The 23,220-nt window shown below is 50.8% G+C and overlaps 6 protein-coding genes across 6 annotated transcripts; 5 read left to right on the forward strand and 1 right to left on the reverse strand.

The window, feature by feature from the left end:
• Positions 1 to 734: 734 nt before the first annotated feature.
• On the forward strand, positions 735 to 2,637 carry MAM_01137 (FAD binding domain-containing protein; the record flags this gene model as incomplete). The annotated part of the gene is made up of 2 exons (XM_040819936.1): positions 735 to 1,571; positions 1,645 to 2,637. 2 exons carry the CDS (start codon positions 735 to 737, stop codon positions 2,635 to 2,637), a joined length of 1,830 nt encoding a protein of 609 aa, XP_040683201.1.
• Positions 2,638 to 3,132: 495 nt separating this feature from the next.
• MAM_01138 (Acyl-CoA N-acyltransferase) lies at positions 3,133 to 3,984 on the forward strand (the record flags this gene model as incomplete). Its single annotated transcript, XM_040819937.1, has 1 exon — positions 3,133 to 3,984. The coding sequence occupies one exon, from the start codon at positions 3,133 to 3,135 to the stop codon at positions 3,982 to 3,984; it is 852 nt and encodes a 283-aa protein (XP_040683202.1).
• A 3,852-nt stretch (positions 3,985 to 7,836) lies between these two features.
• MAM_01139 (uncharacterized protein) lies at positions 7,837 to 8,553 on the forward strand (the record flags this gene model as incomplete). Its single annotated transcript, XM_040819938.1, has 3 exons — positions 7,837 to 7,865; positions 7,911 to 8,001; positions 8,194 to 8,553. The coding sequence occupies 3 exons, from the start codon at positions 7,837 to 7,839 to the stop codon at positions 8,551 to 8,553; spliced, it is 480 nt and encodes a 159-aa protein (XP_040683203.1).
• A 1,811-nt stretch (positions 8,554 to 10,364) lies between these two features.
• Positions 10,365 to 13,325, forward strand: MAM_01140 (Tetratricopeptide-like helical; the record flags this gene model as incomplete). Its single annotated transcript, XM_040819939.1, has 1 exon — positions 10,365 to 13,325. One exon carries the CDS (start codon positions 10,365 to 10,367, stop codon positions 13,323 to 13,325), a length of 2,961 nt encoding a protein of 986 aa, XP_040683204.1.
• Positions 13,326 to 13,896: 571 nt separating this feature from the next.
• MAM_01141 (uncharacterized protein) lies at positions 13,897 to 16,323 on the reverse strand (the record flags this gene model as incomplete). The annotated part of the gene is made up of 2 exons (XM_040819940.1): positions 13,897 to 15,990; positions 16,057 to 16,323. 2 exons carry the CDS (start codon positions 16,321 to 16,323, stop codon positions 13,897 to 13,899), a joined length of 2,361 nt encoding a protein of 786 aa, XP_040683205.1.
• A 1,568-nt stretch (positions 16,324 to 17,891) lies between these two features.
• Positions 17,892 to 18,610, forward strand: MAM_01142 (uncharacterized protein; the record flags this gene model as incomplete). Its single annotated transcript, XM_040819941.1, has 2 exons — positions 17,892 to 18,006; positions 18,117 to 18,610. The coding sequence occupies 2 exons, from the start codon at positions 17,892 to 17,894 to the stop codon at positions 18,608 to 18,610; spliced, it is 609 nt and encodes a 202-aa protein (XP_040683206.1).
• Between the last annotated feature and the right edge of the window lie 4,610 nt (positions 18,611 to 23,220).

Consider the following 23,220-nt stretch of genomic DNA (forward strand, 5'->3'; position numbering starts at 1 on the left):
CGACTAGATACACAGGCTCTCGACGACACACGCTGCCCTTTGAAGCGGAATGGATGGTAACGAATGGGTGATGCAGTGATGATGGACGTTGGACGTTGGCTCGTCGAATGCTCGTTTAATCATGAATAATGAGCGGGCCACGTCGCGCCCGGCTTGTGACGGCGCTGACTCGCGGGTCATCATGCCCGAAGAGGCTTAGGCTACCCTGAGGCTGCGGCAACTCCCTCTCCTCTCTTGGTCTCTTCCTCTCCTCCTCTCCTCCTCTCTTCTATGTACCAGACAGACTCTCTGTACTCCGTACAGCATCGCCATCTCGGAGCCTCGACGGACCCGATGGAGCATTACATCCGACGACGTGCACTACAAGGCGGCTCGAGGTCCATCATGACCAAAAGTGGCCCATTTTCGTGAATTGTGTGGCGGAGGCACCCGCGACGCTGCGTCGTATTTCGCATTCGCATCCTCCGCACAGCTTGGCCACTGCTGAGTGATCATATTGCGTCACTGCGATTATGATTCTCACCCAAGAGCCCAAGATGTGACGGGCTGCGTGACATATTCGATTGCGCCATTTGACCCGGGCGGCGGCATTGTCAGCGGCATTGAGGACGCTATCAAATGAATATAAAAGGGGCCATGGAACTTCAATGTTTGACGCAGTAATTCAATCAGGTGTCCAAGGCACACTCGCACTACACATTGGCATACGAAATCCTGCGCATGCACTCGCAACAATGGTGTTGTTGGGGAAGATAGCAGTATCAATCCTCCTTACCTCTTCCACGCAAGCATCTCAAGCCGTTGAGACTGACGGCAGCTACAACAACTACAACAACAACTATTCATCATGTCGCTGTCGTGCCCACGAAAACTGCTGGCCTTCAAACGATGCGTGGAATGCCCTCAATTCCACCATCCAAGGCAACCTGCAAGCCGTTCGTCCCGTCGCGGCGCCCTGCTTCAAACCATCTCCCGTCGCTGCGTCATGTGCCGTGGCGGAACAAAACGCCAACAACTCTGTCTGGCGGTCCGCTCAACCGGGTGCTGTGCAATGGACAAACTGGGAAGCACGGCCGGAGAAGAAGCAGACCTGCTACTTCGACCAACCCAAAGATATCCCCTGCGGGCAAGGTCGCGTGTCGTTATACTCGGCCCTCGTGGAGACGGCAGAACACATACAAGCTGCTGTTCGCTTTGCGGCCAAGTATAACATCCGATTAGCTATCAAGAACTCGGGCCACTGCTTCCTGGGCCGCTCCACCGCACCAGAGTCGCTCCAGATATCAACTTATAAGATGAAGAGCATGAGTTTTACAAACAGCTTTGTTCCAGACGGTGCGGCCGATAATCCCTCGGCGTCACATGGCCCTGCTGTGACGTTTGGAGCGGGAGTCCAGCTAAAGGAATTGTATGTGGCTGCTGCGAAGCACAATGTTACCGTCGTTGCTGGCCTGTCACATACCGTCGGTGCTGCTGGCGGTTACATTCAGGGCGGAGGCCATTCGCCGTTGGGCAATTGGAAGGGGATGGCATCTGACAATGCATTGGAGTTCAAGGTTGTCAATGCCAAGGTAAGATGTCTAGCCCCCAAAGACTACAGAAAGTTTATAATGTGCTGAAACGTCTTTCGTCACGCTTCAAAAGGGCGAGCTAGTCACAGCAAACAACTACAAGAACAAAGACCTCTTCTGGGCTCTTCGGGGCGGCGGGGGCGGCACATTCGGCGTCGTCGTCAGCGTCACCATTCGCACCTTTCCCGACGTGCCCTCTGGCTTCGCGAGCTTTGGCTTCGGTACACTTGCTGCCAACTCGTCGGCATACTGGGACATGGTGAGAGCCTTCCATGTCCATCTGCCATCCATATCGGCGGCCGGAGGAGCAGGCTACTACGGGATCAGCTCTGTGCCACGCGACATTAACGGAACCAAGGTACTCGAATTGACAGGCCTGTTCGGGTTCCTTGACGTGACACGCGAACAAGTTATCCAAACGGCTGTGACCCCCATGATGGCAGAACTTGACCGGTATGCCGGGCCTGGATCCGGATACAACATCTCCATGTACCCCCGAGTATCCGATTTTATCCTCGGCTCACTCCCCGGCCTAGCGGATGGAACAGGCGGTATTGCGATAGTCGGCTCACGTATGGTGTCGCGGGATTTTCTCCTCTCTGACAGTGGTCCTGCGCGTCTCACGGATGCCCTTCGAGATATCACAAAACTGTCACCCACGGGATTTACGGGGCACGTCGTCGCCGGTGGAGCTGCTGCCGATGCTACCATCGACTCAGCCCTCAATCCGGCCTGGCGGAACACACTTACCCATGTTGCCTTTGCCGTGGACTGGAACAGCACCACTTCTGCGAAGGAAATCAAGGCTATCCAGGAGGAGCTGACTAATGTCAAGGTGGAAAAGTTGCGAGCTTTGGAGCCGCAGATGGGTGCGTACCTCAACGAAGCAGACCCTAATGAGAAGGACTTTCAAAAGTCTTTCTGGGGGACGAACTACGCCAAGTTGTACGACGTGAAGCAGGCTGTGGATCCGGATAATTTGTTCATTGCGCGCAAGGGGGTTGGCAGCGAGAATTGGGACGATGCCGGGCTGTGTAGGAGGACAACCGAGATGGCGAGGCAATAGTAGATGACGGCTTGTCATTTAGATACGTGTTAGACCATGGGCGTGGCTACCGAAAGACTCATCCGCTGCAGGTCAAATACTGTCAGGTCTGCTTGTTTGCTCGTCCATCTTGGAAAGCGCATGTCACGGGCTACTGGCAGTGGTGAGCCCAGCCTGGGGCTGCTGACTTGGGGCTTTTTTGGCTATTTCCATTAGAAGAATGCCTTGGCGCAAGAGGCGGTAATGTGTAGTCGTATATCCCGGACAGTTGGGAACCAGGTGAGCATCCACAGCGGATGCGCCTCCCCGGTCTCTCTCAGGGGAAGCCAAAGACTCGCCGTCTCGTCCATCTGGGAATGGCGTCAGCAGCCCGCGACGCCAAGCCAGCCACGTGCAGCCGCGCGGCATCCCGAGTGAGTCAGCCGGCGTGGATGAGCTGAAGCATGTGGTTGGTGAGCCGGCGGCGTCGGCGACAAACACCCGAGTCTGGAAAGTCTGGGACCAATTCCGCCCGCGATGCCCTCGGTCCCGCCAACGATCCAAGGCTACCTAACTTACCCCGGGTACAAAACGCCCGGCCACGACGCCCTTGTCAATCAGATCAACAGCCACCGTTTCTGCCCGCCCCAAGACTTTGCAATTTGCAGCCACCAGACCATGTCTGTCGCGATCGACTCAGGCTCTGCCTACGACGTGGGCTACTCGACCGCTGACGTGGTCAACGCGTGGCGCACCTCGCGCCTGGAATTCATCAAAATCGACAGAAACGACCAAGGCGTCAGAGACTTCCTTCCGCAAACCGAGCAGGATCCCGTCGTGCTGTCTCTCTCATCAGCTCGAGCCCTCGCGCCCATGGGTCAATCCGATCTCGATGACAGCCTAGACGCCCTGAGCAAGGCTCTCCTCGGAGTGGCAATTTGTCTCCGCCCCACGGAGCAGGAAGACGAGAAAGAGTCGACAGAGGAGGGGGACAAGGACAGGGACAAGGACAAGGACAAGAAGAAGGAAAAGAAGCCCACCATCATCGGAACTATGTGTCTTGGCTGGGGGGGGATCAACTCCCGAAATGCCCATCACCGATCAGCCCACATGGGCATCGTGCTCGGCAAGCCATATCAGAACAAAGGGTACGGCAGGGAGGCGATCAACTGGATGGTTGACTGGGCGTTCAAGCATGCTGGTTTGCACACCGTTTGCATGATTGCCGCTAGCTACAACCAGAGGGGCATCCATTTGTATCGGGATATCGGCTTCAGGTTGGAGGGACGCCGGAGGGAGGTCTGCTATTTTAACCGCGCGTGGCATGATGAGCTGGACTTTGGCATGACGGAGCACGAGTGGGAGCGGTTGAGGGGGATCTCCTCATGACTTTTGGCGGCTTCCGACGTGAAGGAAGACGAGGCAAAGGGACGAGGAGGAGAAGCGCCCGAGGATGAGAGCCCTGGAGAGGCTCGAATCAGCGCCTCTCTTCTGTCGGTTATAGCTTCACCACGGCATGGCGTTCTGGGACATGCCGCCTGTCCTAGGTCACGGGAAGCCTGATGTCCAGGATGAATTAACTAGTGATACCCATCTATCCTCCCGGGTCTCTACTACGCGGATTCTAGACATTGGTTTGACTGGCCGAAGCGGGCTTCCCAGACGCTGTACCCCCCGAACTCACAGCAGTGAAACCGCAAACGCCTCCTCACTTCGAGGAGCACAAGCGGCACACATGTGAAGAAATCTCGGCGTCACGGTCGGCACGAACTAGGGGTCTCCTGATCTACTCCGTATGTTGAGCTGAATTGCGGTTGGCGAATGATTGCCGGCGAGGCTAACAACTGACGTAGTTGAGATTAGGCAGTGGCCAAATAATGCAAAAGGATGCAATTGTCTGTTTGGTGCGAATGACTGATGCTGATCACTGCTACACTCGTTTCTTGAGCTGCGTTGCAAACCAGCTTTGGAACCCGGTGAGACAAAGGCGTGACGTAACCGAGAGAAGGAAGAACCGCCAATTGTATCTGTTGTAGCAACGCGACATTGATGGCCAACTCGCCAGCCTCGTGCGGGCGAGTAAGTGATGTATCGCGTTCCGCGGATTTGGGTGCGAGTGGGCCGCATGACGGAGGACGAAAGGTGACTTTTTCGCTCCTCCATCACCGCTTTTCCATCTCAAGTACATATGCGAAGGTGCAGCCGAGATTTCTCGCGGTGATGTTTCCGAATAGGGTCTCACAAATGTCACCCAGTTCCGCCGTATTCACTCATCTATTCACCGTGATAGGGAATATATCGCTCATCGGGACAGGCACGACATCTAATGACGTGTCAAAGTGTTTAGGCTCCCGGCAAGTTTGGCCCCCAAAAAACCTCGACATTGGATCATTGGACCTGAGGCCATGACACCGGTGACACATGGTTGTGTAACCGGATTCCCGACAAAGCGTGGCGTTTATTCCTGTCAGGTCCGCAGCCAAACTGCCTGTTCTGGCCGTGGCAATTTTTGTACGCAGGAAGTACCTGAAACTGGCTTTTTCCCGCATCCCTACTTCGTACGCGGGTTCATGCGTAATGCGTCGTTGTTCATGTGGTCGTAGTAGACCGTCGTACAACAAAACGAACAACTCACTCACGTACATCCACACCCAGTAGCTAGGGCAGGCAGGGTGTCCAGCGTTTTCTACCAACACCGTTGCCACCCACTGTTGAGGCCCAATCCAACGTCTCGCCACGATCCCTCAAAGACAAGACAGGAACAAGCAAGCAATTGCTTGTCTCGGCACGCGAAGCCGCCGGAGCGTTCGACACAGGGTGAGCACAGTTGAATAAGACGATGATTCCGTGGCTTTCCATAGGAATCCCCAGTGTCTCTGCCACACACGAGAGAGGCTAAAGGGTACTCCGTAGATGGTGTTTGATTAGCTGGCAGCATCTTGATGGGCTCTACGGAGTACACCTTCTGTCATTCCCGCGGTTCTGCTTGGTTCTGGCAGGTGGTAATCAAGGCCTCCTGGCCACTCAAACTCGAACAAGATGACTGACTGGCGTTGTTTGCGTCCGCATTTGTTGGTATTGTAGGGGGGCGCATGGGCCTGACTGGCCTGGAAGGGAGGAAAGGAGAAAGGAAGCAAGAGTTGGGGGTTGCATTTCTGATGCACGGCCTAGCAGGGATCCATGGCATCATGGTAACTACCCTTGGTGCGGTGGCTTCGGCGGTGGATTGGCGGATTGGCTCTGCTCTGGTACCAGCTACTAGCACTGCTCCGTAGCATGACAGCGACGGAGCACCGGAGACGGCGACCCTTGCCTGTACATTGACATTGGGCGAGACTCAACTGACTGCCCAGTGCCTGGGTGGCCACAGGACGCGATGGCAACAAGAGGATGCCAACGAGACGGCTGGCTCTCAACCCAAGGAACGCGGGCCCAAGCCAAGGCCAAGGACGAACGAAAGCCATGCTTGACTGCCACCATCCTAGCGCCATTCAGATGGCACGTCCGTCCGTTTTGTGGTGGCACCGTGGCAGTTCTCAGGATCGGGTGCCGACCTCTAGGTTCGGTGGCTTCATCGTGATCTTGAGGTCTCATGTGACCTTGTCCAGGTTGGGCGTTGGTCCGTGTGCATGGAGTTGGGTCCGGCTGGCGTCCGGCTGGTGCAATTGTGTCTAGCGTCAATCGTGGATTGGGTTTCGTGCGAAGTGATAGTCAAGACGACTGATAGTCTTGTCGAGAGGCTTGGTGGAGGAGTGGGCGAGTGCAAGAGTTGCCAATGGCATGACGAAGCATAACGAGGTGAAGCACCTTCTTGGGTAGGTGGGCAAGGGCAGGGCAGGTACGACCGACACAGACGCCAATACCTGCTCCGTACGCAGTAATAATTCGGCTGTTATTAGCTGTCCAACACAAGTCGTCATTACCAGACAGACACACCAGACCTGACGGCTCACCCCTCCCAGGTTTTAAGTTATTCTCTGTCGTGACTCGTCTTTTTCTCTTTTTCTCGCTTCGTTTCTTGTCTGTATTTCAACTGCGTCACCCTTGCTCATCATCCCCGTCTTCCATTCCCTGCCCTTTATTATTTCCACATCTACCCCATTTCAATTCTCCCTCGGGGCACGCACGCAGTCGGGGACGTACGCCGTGTCCGTGATTCCCACCCATTCCTTCCGCAGCCAACAGACATCAATAAGGCAACACACGACTGCGACCCTTTTAATCTCAACCTTCCATACCGCCTTTTCATCCTCCCTCTGCATCTTTTCCACGACGGGACACGGACAAGATGTCGCCGCTAACTGATCTTGGCGATGCTTTCCGAGACGCGGCCCAGCTCGCTACAGACCAAGAGGTATCTAGAGGCCGCAAGAGGTCCCGAAGCTCGTCTAGAGCAGGAACCTCCAAGTCTCTTAGACCCGACGAGTCTAGCACGCTTCGAGGACGATCACCACGCCGTGCTACGTCTCCATATCCGCTGCCTTCTCGCAACACTTCTCCCTCCATCCTGAGGTCGCCTACAAGCCAGATCTTGTTGTACAACCAGCTCAGACGCGCTCGCCGGGAGCACTGCCCGTCCCGCACCGCCTCTCCTAGTGACCGAAGCTTCAGACGACGTCGGAGGACAAGAAGCCGAAGTCGAGGGTCTCGACGGGATCACGAACCCGTTCGGTCGCCTGACATGCTCTCTGGCTTGAGGAACGAAGTCTTGTACTATCATGCCGACCTCACAGATGACAATACCCAGCCTTGACCTTTGCATGACCTGCATCAAAATGGATTGACACTACTGTTTCTGACTTGGCAAGACTGTATCCTCTTGTATGATACCTGGAGCATGCGTTGCATCGAATCATTGACGACCTGAAAGAGATTGGGTTTTTGAGGGGGGGCGCGACAAAAGGAAGCACGCGCATGATGAATAGGCTGATTTATTGAGCCTCTGTACTTTGGCATACACGCAATGGGGTTGCAATCGGGAAACCAAACGGTATTGTCAGTGAAACGCTCAACAGAGATGAATGGGATTGCTTCTGGCTTTGACAGTGGCCAGGTTTTTCCCTTTGTTTTCTTTTTTTCGTACAAAGTGCGGCTACCATGTGTAATCGTGCCCGCCCCACTTTATGTGGTTCGGCTAGCAAAAGCCCTCACCACCAAAGGTGGTGCTCGACAGCAAGGCGGGCCGGACACCAAGGCGGGCCAATTTTCAACCTAATAACGCTATTAACCTCTTCGCCTATAATGTACACCCTTCTCGTCCCAAATTTCTAGTAGATCTAGTACAGAATCCAGACGCCATTTACGTGCCTTTTTAGCTGCTTCAAAAAACGTCCTCTTGGCGTGGTTGTGGCGCCTTTTGTCGGCATGCTCTTTATGCTTGCTGTTCGCCTGATGAACTCGAGAAAGGTCTTTGCAAAGGCGTGATTGGAAGGAGAAACGGCGAATGGTTGACGCGACAGGTATGCATTTGTTGGCGGTGACGGGAGGGGAGCCATATGAAGAGGTGCATTATCTGTTGACTGTTTTTCTAGACCGGGAAATAAAAATAGGACCCTCCTGAAGATATCTGCGTGGCCACCGTTGCGCTAACATTGAGAGGGCGGCACGCGCAAGATCAAAACGATACACCATGCATCCGTGCTCTACGAGCGAGCAACCGAGGACCGGACACGATACCAGGGGCGCACACGAGCAGACTTTGATACTCTACACCAGTCTGTCCACGAGTTCCGTGTCGTGGATAGATCCGACGCGCATACTCGGGAGATTCGGGGCGCGGAGCGGCCCTCGGCGCAGGCGACTTGGCCGGTTCAAGGGCACGAGCACGAGCACGAGCACGAGCACGAGCTCGACACTAATACCTTGTTGAACCAGCTTTTCGCGGAAGTCAGCAATAACCTCGACGAGCAGGGGGCCTGGTCTCAATGGTGGCCGGCGATTGATCAGGTGGATCTTTAATGAGCTGCGTAATTACATCCGGGGTTTTTTTTTTCGTTGAAGCTTCCAATGAATGAGTGACGACCTTTGATTTTTTTGATTTTTTTTTTAAAAAGGGCTGTAATATCTGGTTTTCTATACATGTCCTATTTTTATTTCCCGGTCTAGAAAAACAGTCAACAGATAATGCACCTCTTCATATGGCTCCCCTCCCGTCACCGCCAACAAATGCATACCTGTCGCGTCAACCATTCGCCGTTTCTCCTTCCAATCACGCCTTTGCAAAGACCTTTCTCGAGTTCATCAGGCGAACAGCAAGCATAAAGAGCATGCCGACAAAAGGCGCCACAACCACGCCAAGAGGACGTTTTTTGAAGCAGCTAAAAAGGCACGTAAATGGCGTCTGGATTCTGTACTAGATCTACTAGAAATTTGGGACGAGAAGGGTGTACATTATAGGCGAAGAGGTTAATAGCGTTATTAGGTTGAAAATTGGCCCGCCTTGGTGTCCGGCCCGCCTTGCTGTCGAGCACCACCTTTGGTGGTGAGGGCTTTTGCTAGCCGAACCACATAAAGTGGGGCGGGCACGATTAGTAGTTACAATGCGAAGAAAAATCCAATCGGAATATGCGCCGTCCATCTGACTACACGTCCTTGTGTTTTGCTAATGTCCTTGAAGCATTTGCCACGCAACCGTCCCACTCACCCCAACTACCTAGGTACTTAACTTAAGTACTTAGGTAACCTAGAACGAGGACGGGACGGGCGACGGTGTGCTTGAGTACTAGTACTAGTAACTACTAGTACGTACTTAAAGTACTTAAGTACCTAGGTAGTCTTGACAGGGTGGTAGGCAGGGTGGAGCCAGTCGTTCGATGTCGCTGTTCTGTTGGCCTCCGCCGTGTCTTGCACGTGCCGAGTCAACGCGGTACGTACTGGTGGAGCCCCGACAGAGGCTTTGATGTGATTATTTCCAAGTCGACAACTTTTTCAATCTTGCAATTATTCGCCAAACACTCTGTATATCGAATCTGCTCGTCTTGCTGCACCCATCTTACCACCATCGCCTATGCAGGGCACGATAAGTCTGTGCGGGATTCGGCTTGCACACATTCCGCTTTAGATGGCTGAACATTCACGGCCGTCGATGAATCTGGCCCAACGACTGACGTCTTCGTTTGACGATATATTTTCAATCCAACGACCGGGAACTTCAACAGCCTGTTAACCTCGATGGTTTCTCTCACCGCACGCATGCAAACCGTACTGTCACAAGCTTCGGCGTAGGTTTTGGCAACTCGTGTAATGAGCTGCCCACGCGAGCCCCGATGCTAGAAAGAACAGCCGCCAGCCTGGAATCATGCAATCTCCAGCGCGTTTTTTCCAAGCCGGCCCGAGCATCGAGACGGTCTAGGCAGCTCCATACGGCATTTTGGCAGCATGGCGCCTCTGCAATTGAGTTGTTCAGTGTTTGGCCTGCCCCAATCAGAGGCGCCCTGGAAGAACATGACATCGAGTTTCCGTCCACTCAACCTTTACAGGCCGGTCTCTGGGCATCGACATTTCTTCTCGATTTTCTATATCCAAGTGCAACATATGCCTATCTCAGGCGTCTGTATCCATCGCTCCCACGACCTCGGAACGAAAACTGGCCTACTGGAGCATCAACAAGAAAAACGTTTTCATCCGTCCTTTCTACAGACGTAGACGCAAGTGCTGGATTGTTTCGTTGCAGCGAGAGCCCCAGTCAGATGACTGACCGAACTGAGGAATATGCCCTACGGCCTGGCTTTGGTGTAGTCTATCCCCAGACCCTAGATGCCCCTGCAAAAATGCCGTCTACTGCCCCCGACTCTCCACAAGACTCTGTCAAAGCGAACCACAAAGGAAACCCCGCGATTCTTGCAGATTTTCTCAGTAGACCGGAAGAGAAGAATTTCCATGACGTATGGGATATATATTGCAGATTGGATCGAAGCCAGAAGCCAGAATTCTGTGCTCGGGTTGTCATATATTTGTCTGCCTCCAATGGCTCTGTAGACACGAGCCGAGCCATCTCGATCCTTCGACAGATACCCATGGATAAATGGGATAAGAAGCTGCAAGCTGCTGTTGTGGTATTACGTCTGCGTTCCGGCGATGGGACCGCCGCGATCGACGCATTCAATACAGGACTTGCGACAAGGTCCTGCGGAGCAGGATTCAAATCTATCCTGGAATATGCTATTATCAACAAGGAGTGGCCGACAGCGCTGAAGGTGTGGCTGGACTACACTTCACATCTCACGAGAAGTAATGCGGGGACCTCACCTATGTGCGCTGACGTACCGGTGCTGAAATTTGTCCCTGACTTAGCTAAACTCTACCTTTCCTTCGAACATTATTTGGAAGTCGAAGCATCTGGACCCGTCAAAGCTATCAATCTATATGAGAACACACGTCATGGACTTCGGGCGCTCCGTCGTTGGTTAGCACAGCAAGCTTTGCGGCAGCCATGTTCGCCTCAACAGGCAAAGACAATTCTTCAGATATGGAACGACGAAAGGCTGTATAAGAAATATCTCTTGCGAATGCTAAGGCGGTGGAACGATGGGCTTGAAACCCGAGCTAGCCTCGCAGCACTCCCTGAAATTTATCAGCAGTACCGCGCCATGGACCACGCAAAACCGCCGCATTCGTTACTGCGGCAAATGTTCAAATTTTATCATCCTTCGGATGCGGCCGGCTTGGCGCAAATATATGCCGACTGGCACAAAGCCTGGGGTGATCTTGACCAGTGGGGCTATGAGAGGTTTATGCAATTTTATTCCACCACGGGACACGTCCCAGCCGTCAAAGATCTATGGGCAAGATACAGGAAACTCCTACCGGAAGCTGCGAAGACACCCCAAGCTTTTCGAGCTGTGATGAACGTTTACGCAGAGATTGGCGATGTTGAGGGAGCCGAGCGCGAGCTTCGAGTCATGACGGAGAGGCACGGGGTGAGGCCTGATATCAGTACCTGGAACACGCTTCTCAAATGCTATTCAAAAACGGACGATCACGCCCGTGTCTTTCAATGCTTTGAGGAGATCAAGAGGTTGGACCAGCCCGATTCATCCACCTATGCACAAGTCATGACAACGGCGGCCAAGAAAGGAGATCTTGCAACTACACTAGATTTCTATAACCAGTCCCAAAAGGCCGGTGTCAGGATTTCGAAGGAGATGGCCATGGCCTTGGTAATGGTTTACTGTCACAACGAGCGCTTGGTGGACGCGGAGAAAATTTGCACCGAGTTTGCCGAGCGCAACGTGACCAGCACAGCCGTCTGGAACCAACTGATATACTTCAATGGCTTGCAAGGCAAACTAAACGAGTGCTACAGTATTTTGCAGTCGATGACAAAGTATGGTGTACAGTGGGATCACCAAACTCACGAGTATCTTCTACGGGCTCTAGGCCACGCCAATCAAGTCCAGCAGGCATATCGACTCCTTCAAAATGCTCGCGGCAACGGCCTCCTACCCGTCGGCTCAGAGCATTTCGCGGCAGTCATGACTGGTGCCGTCCGCACAGGTCAACTGGATCTTGCAGAGGCAGTTACAACGCACATGCGGTCTGCCGGCTTTTTTGTGCCTTTCAATGCGCACGTGTCTCTTGTCGAAGCCGCAATCCGTCAAAATCCGTCATCACACAACACGAGAGTATTGGCTCAAGGTCTCGTAGGGCACCTGAACAACATGCTCCAACGCACGAGATTCCCGGTACCAGAGGGAGGCCCAGACGTACTGTCAGGGGATACTTCACCGGGGCTTGTTGAGTTGAAGAAGCAAACCAATGAAATTGGGCGAGCAATCGCGCTACTCGTGGAAATAAGGGAATTCTTGGCCATTGAGCAGCTGGTGACGGCATACCTCGACGTATTTCCCGAATACAAGGCGGCCAAGTATTTTCCGCCCGAAATTGCCTCTGCTTTGATGCTGGGCTATCTTAAGGAGGGAAAACATGACAAAGTTCATGATATGTGGCGGCATACCCTGGATGCCGTGCTCGCCAGCGGCATGACTTCCGGGGGCACCATCTACCCTGCCAGTCAGTACGATCTTGCACGGCCGCTCAATGTCGTTGCCAAGGCGTACCGAGAAGCCAACGACGGTCCAGGGCTTCTCAACACAGTTGAACAACTCACCAATGTCGGCTTCAAACTTACAAGAGCAAACTGGAACATGTGCATCCGCTATCTCGCCGAATTGGGCCACTGGGAACGCGCAATGGACTGGTGTGAGGATTGGCTCATGAGCCGCTGGCGAGGATGGACGCCCGCCGCCACGTCCCTCGAAGAACGGCGCGAAATGAAAAACACTCGAGTCCTCGCGGCCTCCAGAGCCACCGTCTTCAGCCTCCAAAAGGAATGGCTCAAACTTCGCAAACTCGCCGCCTGGTCCGGCGACATATCTTCCAAGCTCAAAGACATCGAGTACCGTCACCCCATGCTCTACCACGCCTTTATCACCACAGACTACGAGCATCTTCCCGCCGCGTGGGTCCATCCCAGGAAGGAGAGCATGACAAAGGCGATGAAGAAGATGCTGAGGCCGCTGACCCATGATGAACTGAAAGCAATGAGGAAGGCTCTCGAAAAGCAGCTGCGGCTGGAAAGGCAAAGAAAGACGCGAAAGGCGGTGCGTCCGCCGTTTCGTGTTGTTCCAGGACAGTCAAGGACGCATGGCGAGGGTTTGCCAAGAGCCTTCAAGACCGGCGGTTGGAAGAATTTGGATGCCGTGTTGAACAAGGGGCTCGCGGCCACCTGAGGGGATACATCTGCATCTTCGCTTACTCGCGCTCAACCGTATGTGTGCTGCAGAGGGCGTCTTTGTAAATTGCCCGGCATATAAAGACGTGTAAGATGTACATTAGCAGTAGTCGCACCACGAGCGACTGGACTGGGGAAATCACATATAGAGCAGCATCTTGACGACTACAGAAAAACTCTTGTCATGCCAGCTACCACCACTGGTGAATTCGTACAAGACAGGTATTGCGCTGGCGTCAACGCGCAACGTCCCAGCGTTTGTAGACTTTGCATCATTCACGTTCGCATGTTCAGGTACGTATGTACTATTGATTGATATCTATCCTAATGCGTCATGGAGCGTGCTGCGGTCAAACTATTCAGAAGGCTGTCGTGTCGGACAGGTCCAAAGCCCAGCAAGACTCGCCAAAGGTGGCTATGGTGGATATACGTATGTAATGGGTTTTTTCTTTTCTTTTGTTTCCCAGGGTTTCCAAAAAAGAAAGAAAAGAAAAGAAAAGAAAAAGCATGTCCAAACTTATTTCACGGAACTGTTATGGTTATATACAAGCTTGACCACATCCCAGGTGTCAAGCTAGGTCCTCGGCCGATTCTGGCGGCTGCGGCCTATTCACGCCCAGCGAACGAAGTCGCTGCGATAGTAAGCTTTCTGATCTGCCAGGGAACCCGCTGCCGGAGAAGCCGCGGAAGGAGGAGCTTCCGTAGCCAAAATCTTCTCTACTAAGCTTCTCGTATGGTGAGGAGGTATTGTCGTCGCCGCCGCCGCCACCCCAGATGCCCAACCCCGCTGCGTCATTGGCCGGTGGGCGGCTGGCTTGAAAAGGCTCCGGTGAGCGAAGTCCAGCAACTGGGTTGCTGGTCGAGTTGCTCATGTCGCTGTCTTCCCGATCTTGAGGAGTAAGCCGGAAGGGGATGGGCTCGATGAGCAGGGTGTTTCCGCCACCAGCAGAGTCGAGGCCGTCGACCATGTCAAACGCTTCAGATGAGGCTCCACCAAAAGTAGTTCCCAGACTTCGGCGTCGGAAGGCCTTGTCTGCTGCCAGCATGGCGCCTGGCCCAGAAGACATGGTGAGTGGTGGATGCATTACCCTGATGGGTTTATATGGTGTGAACCTTGGCTCCGGCCATGTAGTTTCATTCCGGAGCTTCTCTTTCCCTTCGGGCACCCTGTTGGCAAACACAACACGAATACTTTTGTACAGGTAAAATCGACCTTTGGAAGGGCAACAAATATGCAAATGAACAAGATACCTGAGCATGGGACGACTCAGCGTATCTGTTTCACTGAGATTGGGGACGTGGTCTATGATAGGTCCGGCAGAGTAACTACGCTGTCGGATAAATGTCTTGGTACCGGGTTCCATCCCACTCAGGTCATACGGGACCAAAAACAATTTGACAGCCGTTTTGTTTTGGTTCTTGATGATGATTTGAATCTGCCCCTTTTCCGGAATGCGGTAGCTGCCACCTGGCGGCGCCTTTGTAGAGCTCGTACGGCGCCTTGACCGAGACGCCACTGGTCGGTCATGATCGGGGTCAAAATCAGGCATCGGGATGTCGACGGAGTTGTTGACGGGCAGTCGGTCCATATACCGACCGTGCGCTTTTCTCTTAGACCTCGACTCCTCTTCTGGGTTTGGTAGTCCATTTTCCAGATCAATCTGACCAACGTACGGGCTTGGCCCATCAATGTCAGAGCGAGATCTGCCATAAGCTGCATTGCTGTAGCTGTAGTATACCGCAGAAAAAGGCAGCAAAACGTGTGGTGGGCATCGGAGGCAGGATTTGCACTTGCCCTTGCCGAGAACTCCAATCTGGGCAGTGAAGTCAAACGGCTTCGACGGCGTTGTGGACATTCGACCTCGCAGAATGCTTTCTTCGTACGAGCCAACCATGGATGCATGCTGAATGGGTGACGAATCTGATCCAACTGATGGTCGTCTAGCACGGAAAGTTGCCGTCGACTGGGGGGGCGTTCCACGAAAAGCGAAAGTGGGAGTGGAAGTTAGAGATCTTCGGGGTTGATGAGCCTGCCAAGGCCGCGAACCATCCCGTCGACCAAAAGATGACTTTGAACCACCCATCGACGGCCGTTGGGAAGGCGAGGTAAACGGTGACGAGCCGGTCGAGTTGAGTGCAGAAAGCCTTCGGTTCAAGTCCCTGGTCGGCACATCGAGACTCCTTGGGACCATGGAGAAGTCCAATTCATCATTACTTTCGGATTGCACAAGCGGACTTGTGGGCGGGTGGTAGGCGAAGCTCGACGAAAGAGACGCCGACTGCGACGATGCAAGGACGGGCTTGACCCCGCCAACACGGCTCTGGGACGGGATCCTCGGGTCAAAGTTGAATGGACTGAAATCTCGGGGTGGTGAAGTTGCAATCCAGGATGATTCCGTGGTCAGACGGCTCTCGACTCGCTGCCGGTCAGGGGTACTCGGTCGTCTGTCTTGTTGCGCCTGGTCGTGTGTAAAATCTCCGCTGTGCAGGGCTGACCTTGGTCTTTCGATGTTCAAGCCGTCCTGCAGCCTATCTTCTGCAGCATTTTCGGTCCCGCTGTCGACTCTATCGGGGGTGACCTGGGCCGCAGGCAACAGTCTCGGGGACTGGGTCGAGGTATGTTTAACAGGAGGACCATCACGGCGTTGGAGAATGGATTCGAGCTACCAGAGGCACACGAGTCAGATGCAGATTTCGGTTGTGGAAGTGCCGGAGATGGAACAACTCACATGACGGTTCGGGATCCAAGTCGGGCTCTCTCCCCTCTTAAGCCTTTCAATCAGCTCCGCTCGGCAAGAGATAGCGGCCTCGTCGTCTATCCTGGGTGTTGTTGGCCTTGTTGGATCATCAGAGACCGGCCCTTCACATAGCTCGGTAGGTAAGCCGTCTCCAGAGACGCGCCCCGGGACTGGAGACGTAGGTTCTGGCTGTAGCGGGCTGCTCTGGGTTGAAGGACGGTCGCGGTCGGGCTCGAGGTCGTCCTGAAAAATGGGCATGTTGAATTCGAGGCGGAAGAACCACAGCTCAGAACTGGGCTGTGGTTCTCCAATGTACGACTGAACAAGACGAAGGCTTGGAGTCTCGGACTATAAAACGGCGCCTACCATCCCCACGTCAAAACAGGCGGTTGGACAAAGGAGCTTTGAGAAACGAGGAAGAATGGCATGTCAGGTTGCCGGCCACAATGTACCGCACGAGTGACAGGCTCCAGGACCAGCCAGTGGGCACAGGCACAGGAGCCGGACAAGACGGACTCTGTTGCCGGCAGATTCCGAGCGGGCGAGGACACAGAGAGTGGTGACGGGTGACAGACGCAAGTTCTAATCGAATAACGAGCCAGAAGATGACTGCGGCCGGACGGACGGACGGACGAGCTTCTGAGCTGCTGCTGCGAGGGCTGACACTGAGTCACGGACACGACGTCGACGAGAAGATGGATATTACGGTATTGGACGCTGGAGCATGTGAGCATGTGTGATGGGCGATGAGCGGTGAATCATGGCCAGGCCGAGAGCGGTCTGGTGGGACGGGCAGAAAACGGCGGGAAAGCCTGCTGCTAATAGTTAATGAATGGCCGTCCGACGTTGATGAACAGATAGCGGATAGGCAAGTCAGGTAATCGGTACTGTTGTCAAGCATCGGATGGCGAGACGTCGTGTTGTCATGCGGTCGATGAAAGGACTCACTCGTGGGCCGACCGTTCCAGATAACCGCCCCACCTGCGTCGACCAAGAAGTACCTAAATAGGTACCTAGTAAGGAACAACCAAGTAGGTAACTATGTACTACTTGAGCAGGTACCACCCGTCTGTTCACGTTCCAGGAGGTGCCCCGCATGTGCCGTAGCGAGTGAGTTGCCATGTTCTCCGCAAGTCAAGTCTGTCTCGGACTCTCGGGCGGGCTGCGCTGCCTGTCACCACACGACGGGTTGACGCCCTACATCTACATGCCTGGGTACTTACTATGTGTTTACATGTGCTGCCGTGCACAATGGCAGCCAAGACAGCGCATCGCGCATCAGCAGAACCACTAGTGCTTTGCGCACCCCGCCGGTGGCTCATCAGCGGCTACTTCATGACGATGTCCTTTGGCTGCCCAGCCCGCGTACCTATGTACCCAGTAGCCTGTTGCGACTCGGCAGACACGAGTCGAGTCGAGTCTGGTGGCCTCCTGTGCTTGTGCACATGCATGTGCAGGCTCCAACTCGCTCCTGCGTTGGGACCCGACCCAACACCATACTACAGTACGGAGTAGTAAGTAACTTATTACAGGTGCGCCTGTTTGTGTCGTCTTCTTTCTCTTCCTCTCCTGCTTACCTAGAACGTTGCTGCAAAAGGCTCGTGCACGCCTTCAGCCCGGACTTGCGCCAGCGGCATGCATGCCCGTGCTTGGTTGTCAAGTACCCAAGTTCCCAAGTACCCAAGTGCCTGCATGCTTGGTCAAGTGCAGACCCCCACTTCTCTGCCTCGTGACCAAACTCAACACCTTTGCGGCCGTTGTGAATCGTGAAGGGAAAAATCGACATCGTGAGAAAGGAAACCCCCAAGCGTGATTCGTATGCCAAAATGGCCCCCAAAAGACCGCTCGAGTCCGGGGCGCCCTCTTCAGAGCCCAAGAAATCCAGACGCGGCTTTAGAGTCGGACCAGATAATTTGCCTGACGGGCCATGGCGGAGAAAAGGTTTGAAAACACAGACGTCACCCTTGAACCCAAAAATGCTCCAAAAGAAAGATTTCTCAAGCCGAAATCGCAGCACCGTTCCACAAGAAGACGCACTAACTGTCTCTTAGTGACAAAAATAAAAAAGAATCTCATCCAAAAGGCCAAAGTCAAGAAGGAATACGCCAAGGTCAAGGCCCGCGAGCATGGCAATGATGATGATGATGATGAAGATGACGCAAATCCACCAGTCGAGCCCCCCAAGTCGCAGGATGGCGGGGGAGAGAAGATACATCCAACACGAGAACTCATGCTCAAGGATGAAGAAAGGGCACAAGCGGGCGCTGGTGCGTCCGCAGATCCTGCCAGTGATGGCGTAAGACGACGCACCAGACGGCCAGGGTACTATGACAAGCAGCTGAAAAAGGCCGAGGCGTGCAGGAAGGAATCCGAGGAGAGGGCCCTGGAGATGCAGCGGAGGAGAGAGGAGAGGCAGAGAAAGCTCGCAGAGAGGGAGCGATTTAAAAAGGCCATGGCGAAGACGGTCGGGAGAAATGGGGAGAAGAAGCTGGGTAGGGAGAGTACGATATTGTTGGACAAAGTGAAGAAGATGATGGAGAAGTGAATCGACATGTTGACGGCGACCAGGGAATTGTACGGCTGGTTTTTTTCACGAGCATCATTTTGAATTGACCACTGTTGTCGTAGATGGGGTGATGGTCTCTCTCTCTCTCTCTCTCTCTCTCTATATATATATATATATATATATCTATATCTATATAAAGAGTATTGGCAATACATCATTTACACACCGTGTCAGGATCGTCTCCGAGGGGAGTCGCGGATTCCAATTCGCTGCTTCCACCTTTTGCAAATCCGTTGGCCACAGGACATTTAGGCTGTTGAATCAATTGATCTTGATATACTCCGTAGCTCTTGTAGAAATTTGACCGACGACCCCCCCCCCCCCCCCCCTTCACATCTCAGTTCAGGTTCCGCGCATCTGAGGACGTGGGGAGACCATGGCGAGACACTGAACCAGGTTTCTGTATTGCGACTTTTACACATGTGTCTTGTGCCGCACACACTATTTCTCTAGTGGCTCCATACCGTGAGACCGTCAAGCGTCCATCATTACATGTTGTATTTCAACCCTCAACATTGATTCGTCCAAGTTGTCCATCCGTCAGAGTACACAGCGCCGACCGGCCTCCTGCTCCGGAGCCGGCGACCAGACACAATCGTTGGACAAGGAAAGTTTGTATAGGTCGAGTAGCACGGCTAACCAGGTCCTAGGCCTGGCAGCCGCTTGGTGAACTTTGAGCAGAGCCAGACATGACAGTCAGTGAGTCAGTGACTCGAGCATGTAACTTGGGCTTCGCGGCGATCGAGCGCCGCGACAGCCCGCGAGCTACCAAGCCGGACATGGCGGTCAGGCCGGGCATCCGGGTTGAAATTTATCACCCGTCCGACAGTCTAACGGTCAATGTTTGGGAGCGGGGATCCGAGCAGATCATGTGCTTTCGAGGCTCTGCCGCTGTGGCTGACGAGTGCTGAAACATGTATCGACGTGCAGCAAACTACGGAGCACTACGTTGATTCACTTTTATGACGTTCTCGGGTAAGACGGGGGATCGTGGCCGAGGCCATCCCCGTGCGGGTTTTGCGCTTAGTTTCCAGAAAAGGGCCTGCCCCTGACAGCAATATTTGTCGTGTTGACACGGGGGCGCGAGGCGACCTGGCGCCATGCCAGGGATGACGTACGACACGATATGAATCATGTGCACATGGCGATGTCATCAGCGCTGGACCCGTTCGTTACAACTTACAAGTGGCTCTGTACTTTGCCTGCAAGTCCGGGACTCGCACAGGTTGTCACGTCGCCGGGAGCCGGATCTCCCAAGACTAAGGCATCCCACATCATCGTCTGTGTGTAGGCAGATGGAGCGGGCGGGACCGTAACCATACATTGGATGTATGCCCGTGCACAGTCTAGAAATAGTCGGGTTCTGGGTCTCAAGGCTACTACTGCTTTTAGACTCGAAGGACGGGCCTGGGACCCAAGGCCACCCCCATGTCTCGATATATTGTAGTTAGTTAGTTAGGTGCGGAGTACATAGGCATATATGCGGCGGACGGAAATTGTATCTGCTTGGCATAACTGCTGTGTGAGGGGAAAGAACGGATAGCGTCGGAGGGTTTGAGCTCACAAGGCGTGGCTTTCTTTGTGCTCTGGCTGCGCCACGGCATCTCGAACATGTATGGTCGGCTGACTGGTGTGCGCGTCGAATCGAGTTTCCGCTCGTGATGACCTCACGCCTGGCTTGCACTAGTGCCAGTTGAACAAACTTTGGGCTGAATCAAAACAGCTACTGACCAGAACCCATGGCTTGAGGGAGGCACCGACGTCAGCAGCTGTCCTGCAACAAGACGACACATGTTGCCTGATGAGGGTCGACATTCTCCCTCACACGGCAGCAGAGCTGCCTCGGTTGCTGGGGGTGCCCGGGGCAAAGTGTTATTGGAGGGTCACTTGGTCGATGGAGCCGCGAGAACATGTGCCAGACGAGGCAAAAAAAGAAGAAGAAAATCGACATGCGACGGCGGCGATATCGTCCCAGACAGACACGTCTCTGTGGGTTGATGCACGCACCAAGTTGGTATTAGTTACTCCGTGCGAGGCCATCAAGAGCGAGGGCTGGTAGACCGTAGCTGGTACGGTTGCAACCTGCAGCCTTCCTTTGATCAAGGGCAGGCGTCCATCCATCCGTCCGTCCATCCATCCATCCCTCCCGAGAGTGCAGATGACCCGACCATTGCTCGCCTACCTCAGCTGACCTGACTATTGTAGTTGACCTGACCTGACTATTGCTATAGAGCGCCTACTACTTTCTAATTAGCTAGAAGTTAAATTACACCTATAGAGACTACTATTAGTAATTAAGAAATATATATAAAGAGTAGAGTTTTTTCCTCTATTAATACTTAATAAAATTTCCTTCTAAATATATTATAAATTTAACTAGAATTAAATCTTAATTTAATTTTAATTTAATTTAATTTAGTTCTTTAACTTTATTATACTTTTCTTTCTCTATTAACTATTATAATAAATATTCTAGTTAGCTTACTTAAAATTAAAAATATTAATAATAATTATAAACTTTTAAATTTACTTACTATTTATAATAAATTTATTTTTAATTGTAAAGATAATAATTTTATACTTTTGTAAAATATTTAAGCACTAAAAGATATTCTAGCTTCTAAGTATATATTATTTAATAAAGTAAGTTAAAATAATAAATATATTTTAATTATTATACTAACTTTTTTTATATAAATTAAATATCTAGAAGTACTTTTGTTACTATTAGTAAATTCCTTATTAAATAACTAAATTTAAATTCTAACTAATATATTAAGCGTTTATTAAGTCTTTTCTACTGCTTTTATTTCTAAAATACTATAAACTTTAATAAATAGTATTAAATATATTATTTTAATAAAAGTATTAAAAAAAGAAGATATTAAATAGCCTTAGAAAAGTATTTAATATAGTATTAAAAGAAGCTTTTCTACTAAAGTAATAACTTTAGTAGTATTAAGAAGTATTTTAGTATTTCAATATACTTTTAAGTATACTAGTAGAAAAGTATACTAATATCTTACTTTAAATTTATAGAATTATTATTATATAGTTATTATATTTAAGCTACTTAATATACTAAGTTCTATAAAAAAGTAGATTTTAAGTATTACTACTAAGAAATAAGCTATAAAGTATAGTAAAGTATATATTACTTTATGTTCTTTATAATACTAATATTAATTATTTAATAGTTAGGTATATATAATTTAAAATTAATTTACTTAAAAAACCTCTTATAAACTATTTTAAAATAATTATTATTTGCAAACTATTTTAAAATAATTATTAATTAATAGTAGAAGAGTTATATTATATATATATTAAATACTCTAGATAGCTATAAAGCTATATAACTAGTATATCTTCTTCTTATATTAAGCCTAGAAAACTCTTTAGTAGGAAGAAAAACTCTGCCTACTTCTGTTTTTGCTCTTTAGAGCAGCTCTAGCTCTATGCCGGCTAGAATCTGCCTATCTTCTGTGTGTATATAAATATTGCTAGCTTTGCTAGCTGTATTCTAGAGGGGCTAATAACCCCTAAAAACTAAGCCTGCCTCTAGCTTTATGCTAGAGCTATACTGCTTCTGTCTATTCTCCTACTGTATTCTCTAGCCTCTAATTGTTCTCTCTCTCTAGAGATATAATTTATCTCTATATAGTATATTGTCTATTGCTATCTTAAGAGTAGGCTAGTCTAGCTCTAAGCTGTTATATAACTACTAGTGTAAATATTTAGTATTTAGTTATAATAGCTTATATAGTTAGATTTACCTTACTTTTATTTTATATATAAATTACCTCTTAGCTTTACAGCTAGCTATAGCTTAACTCTAGCTCTACGCTAGAGCTATTCTATGCCTGCTTAATTCTCTTTTCTGTCTATTAGTCTCTAATTATCCCTGCTTCTTAGAGATATAGACTATCTTAGTGTAGTATAATATCTATTGCTCTCTTAGGAGTAGGCTAGCTTAGTTCTATGCTATTATATAGCTACTAGTGTAAATATTTAGTATTTAGCTATAATAGCTTATATATTTAGATTTACTTTATATTTATTTTATATATAAATTACCTCTTAGCCTTACAGCTAGTTATAGCTAGTATAGTAGCTGCTACGCTAAATTTAAGCTCTTATTAAATATAAAGCTAGCTAGACTCTCTCTAACTTTCTTCTCTTTTTTCTTCCTCTTTTAACTTCTTGCTCTTAATATATACTAAATCTTACTAATATACTAGCCTTACTTACTGTCTAGCTAAGCTTAAGCTAGTCTCTATATAGATTCTAGCTAACTTCTTACTAGAACTATTCTTATTGCTTCTACTACTACTGCTATTGCCTTTAAATATAGTTAGAACTTATTATCTATATATATATACTTTATATCTACTCTATATTAAGCCTAACTCGAGAAAATTACTAATTATTATTAGTAGCTATTATTATATCTACTTCTTAATTTAATAATATAGAGAAAGTTATAGTAAGTCTAAGCTAGTGCTAGCTTATTCTCTGCCTAGAAGCTAACTACTATAAAGACCTTTAGTGCTTTTAAGAGCAAAATAATAACTAAGTCCTAGTCCTAA

Source organism: Metarhizium album (assembly GCF_000804445.1).
Source record: "Metarhizium album ARSEF 1941 chromosome Unknown scaffold_1, whole genome shotgun sequence".
In the NCBI taxonomy this organism is placed as follows: Eukaryota; Fungi; Ascomycota; class Sordariomycetes; order Hypocreales; family Clavicipitaceae; genus Metarhizium; species Metarhizium album.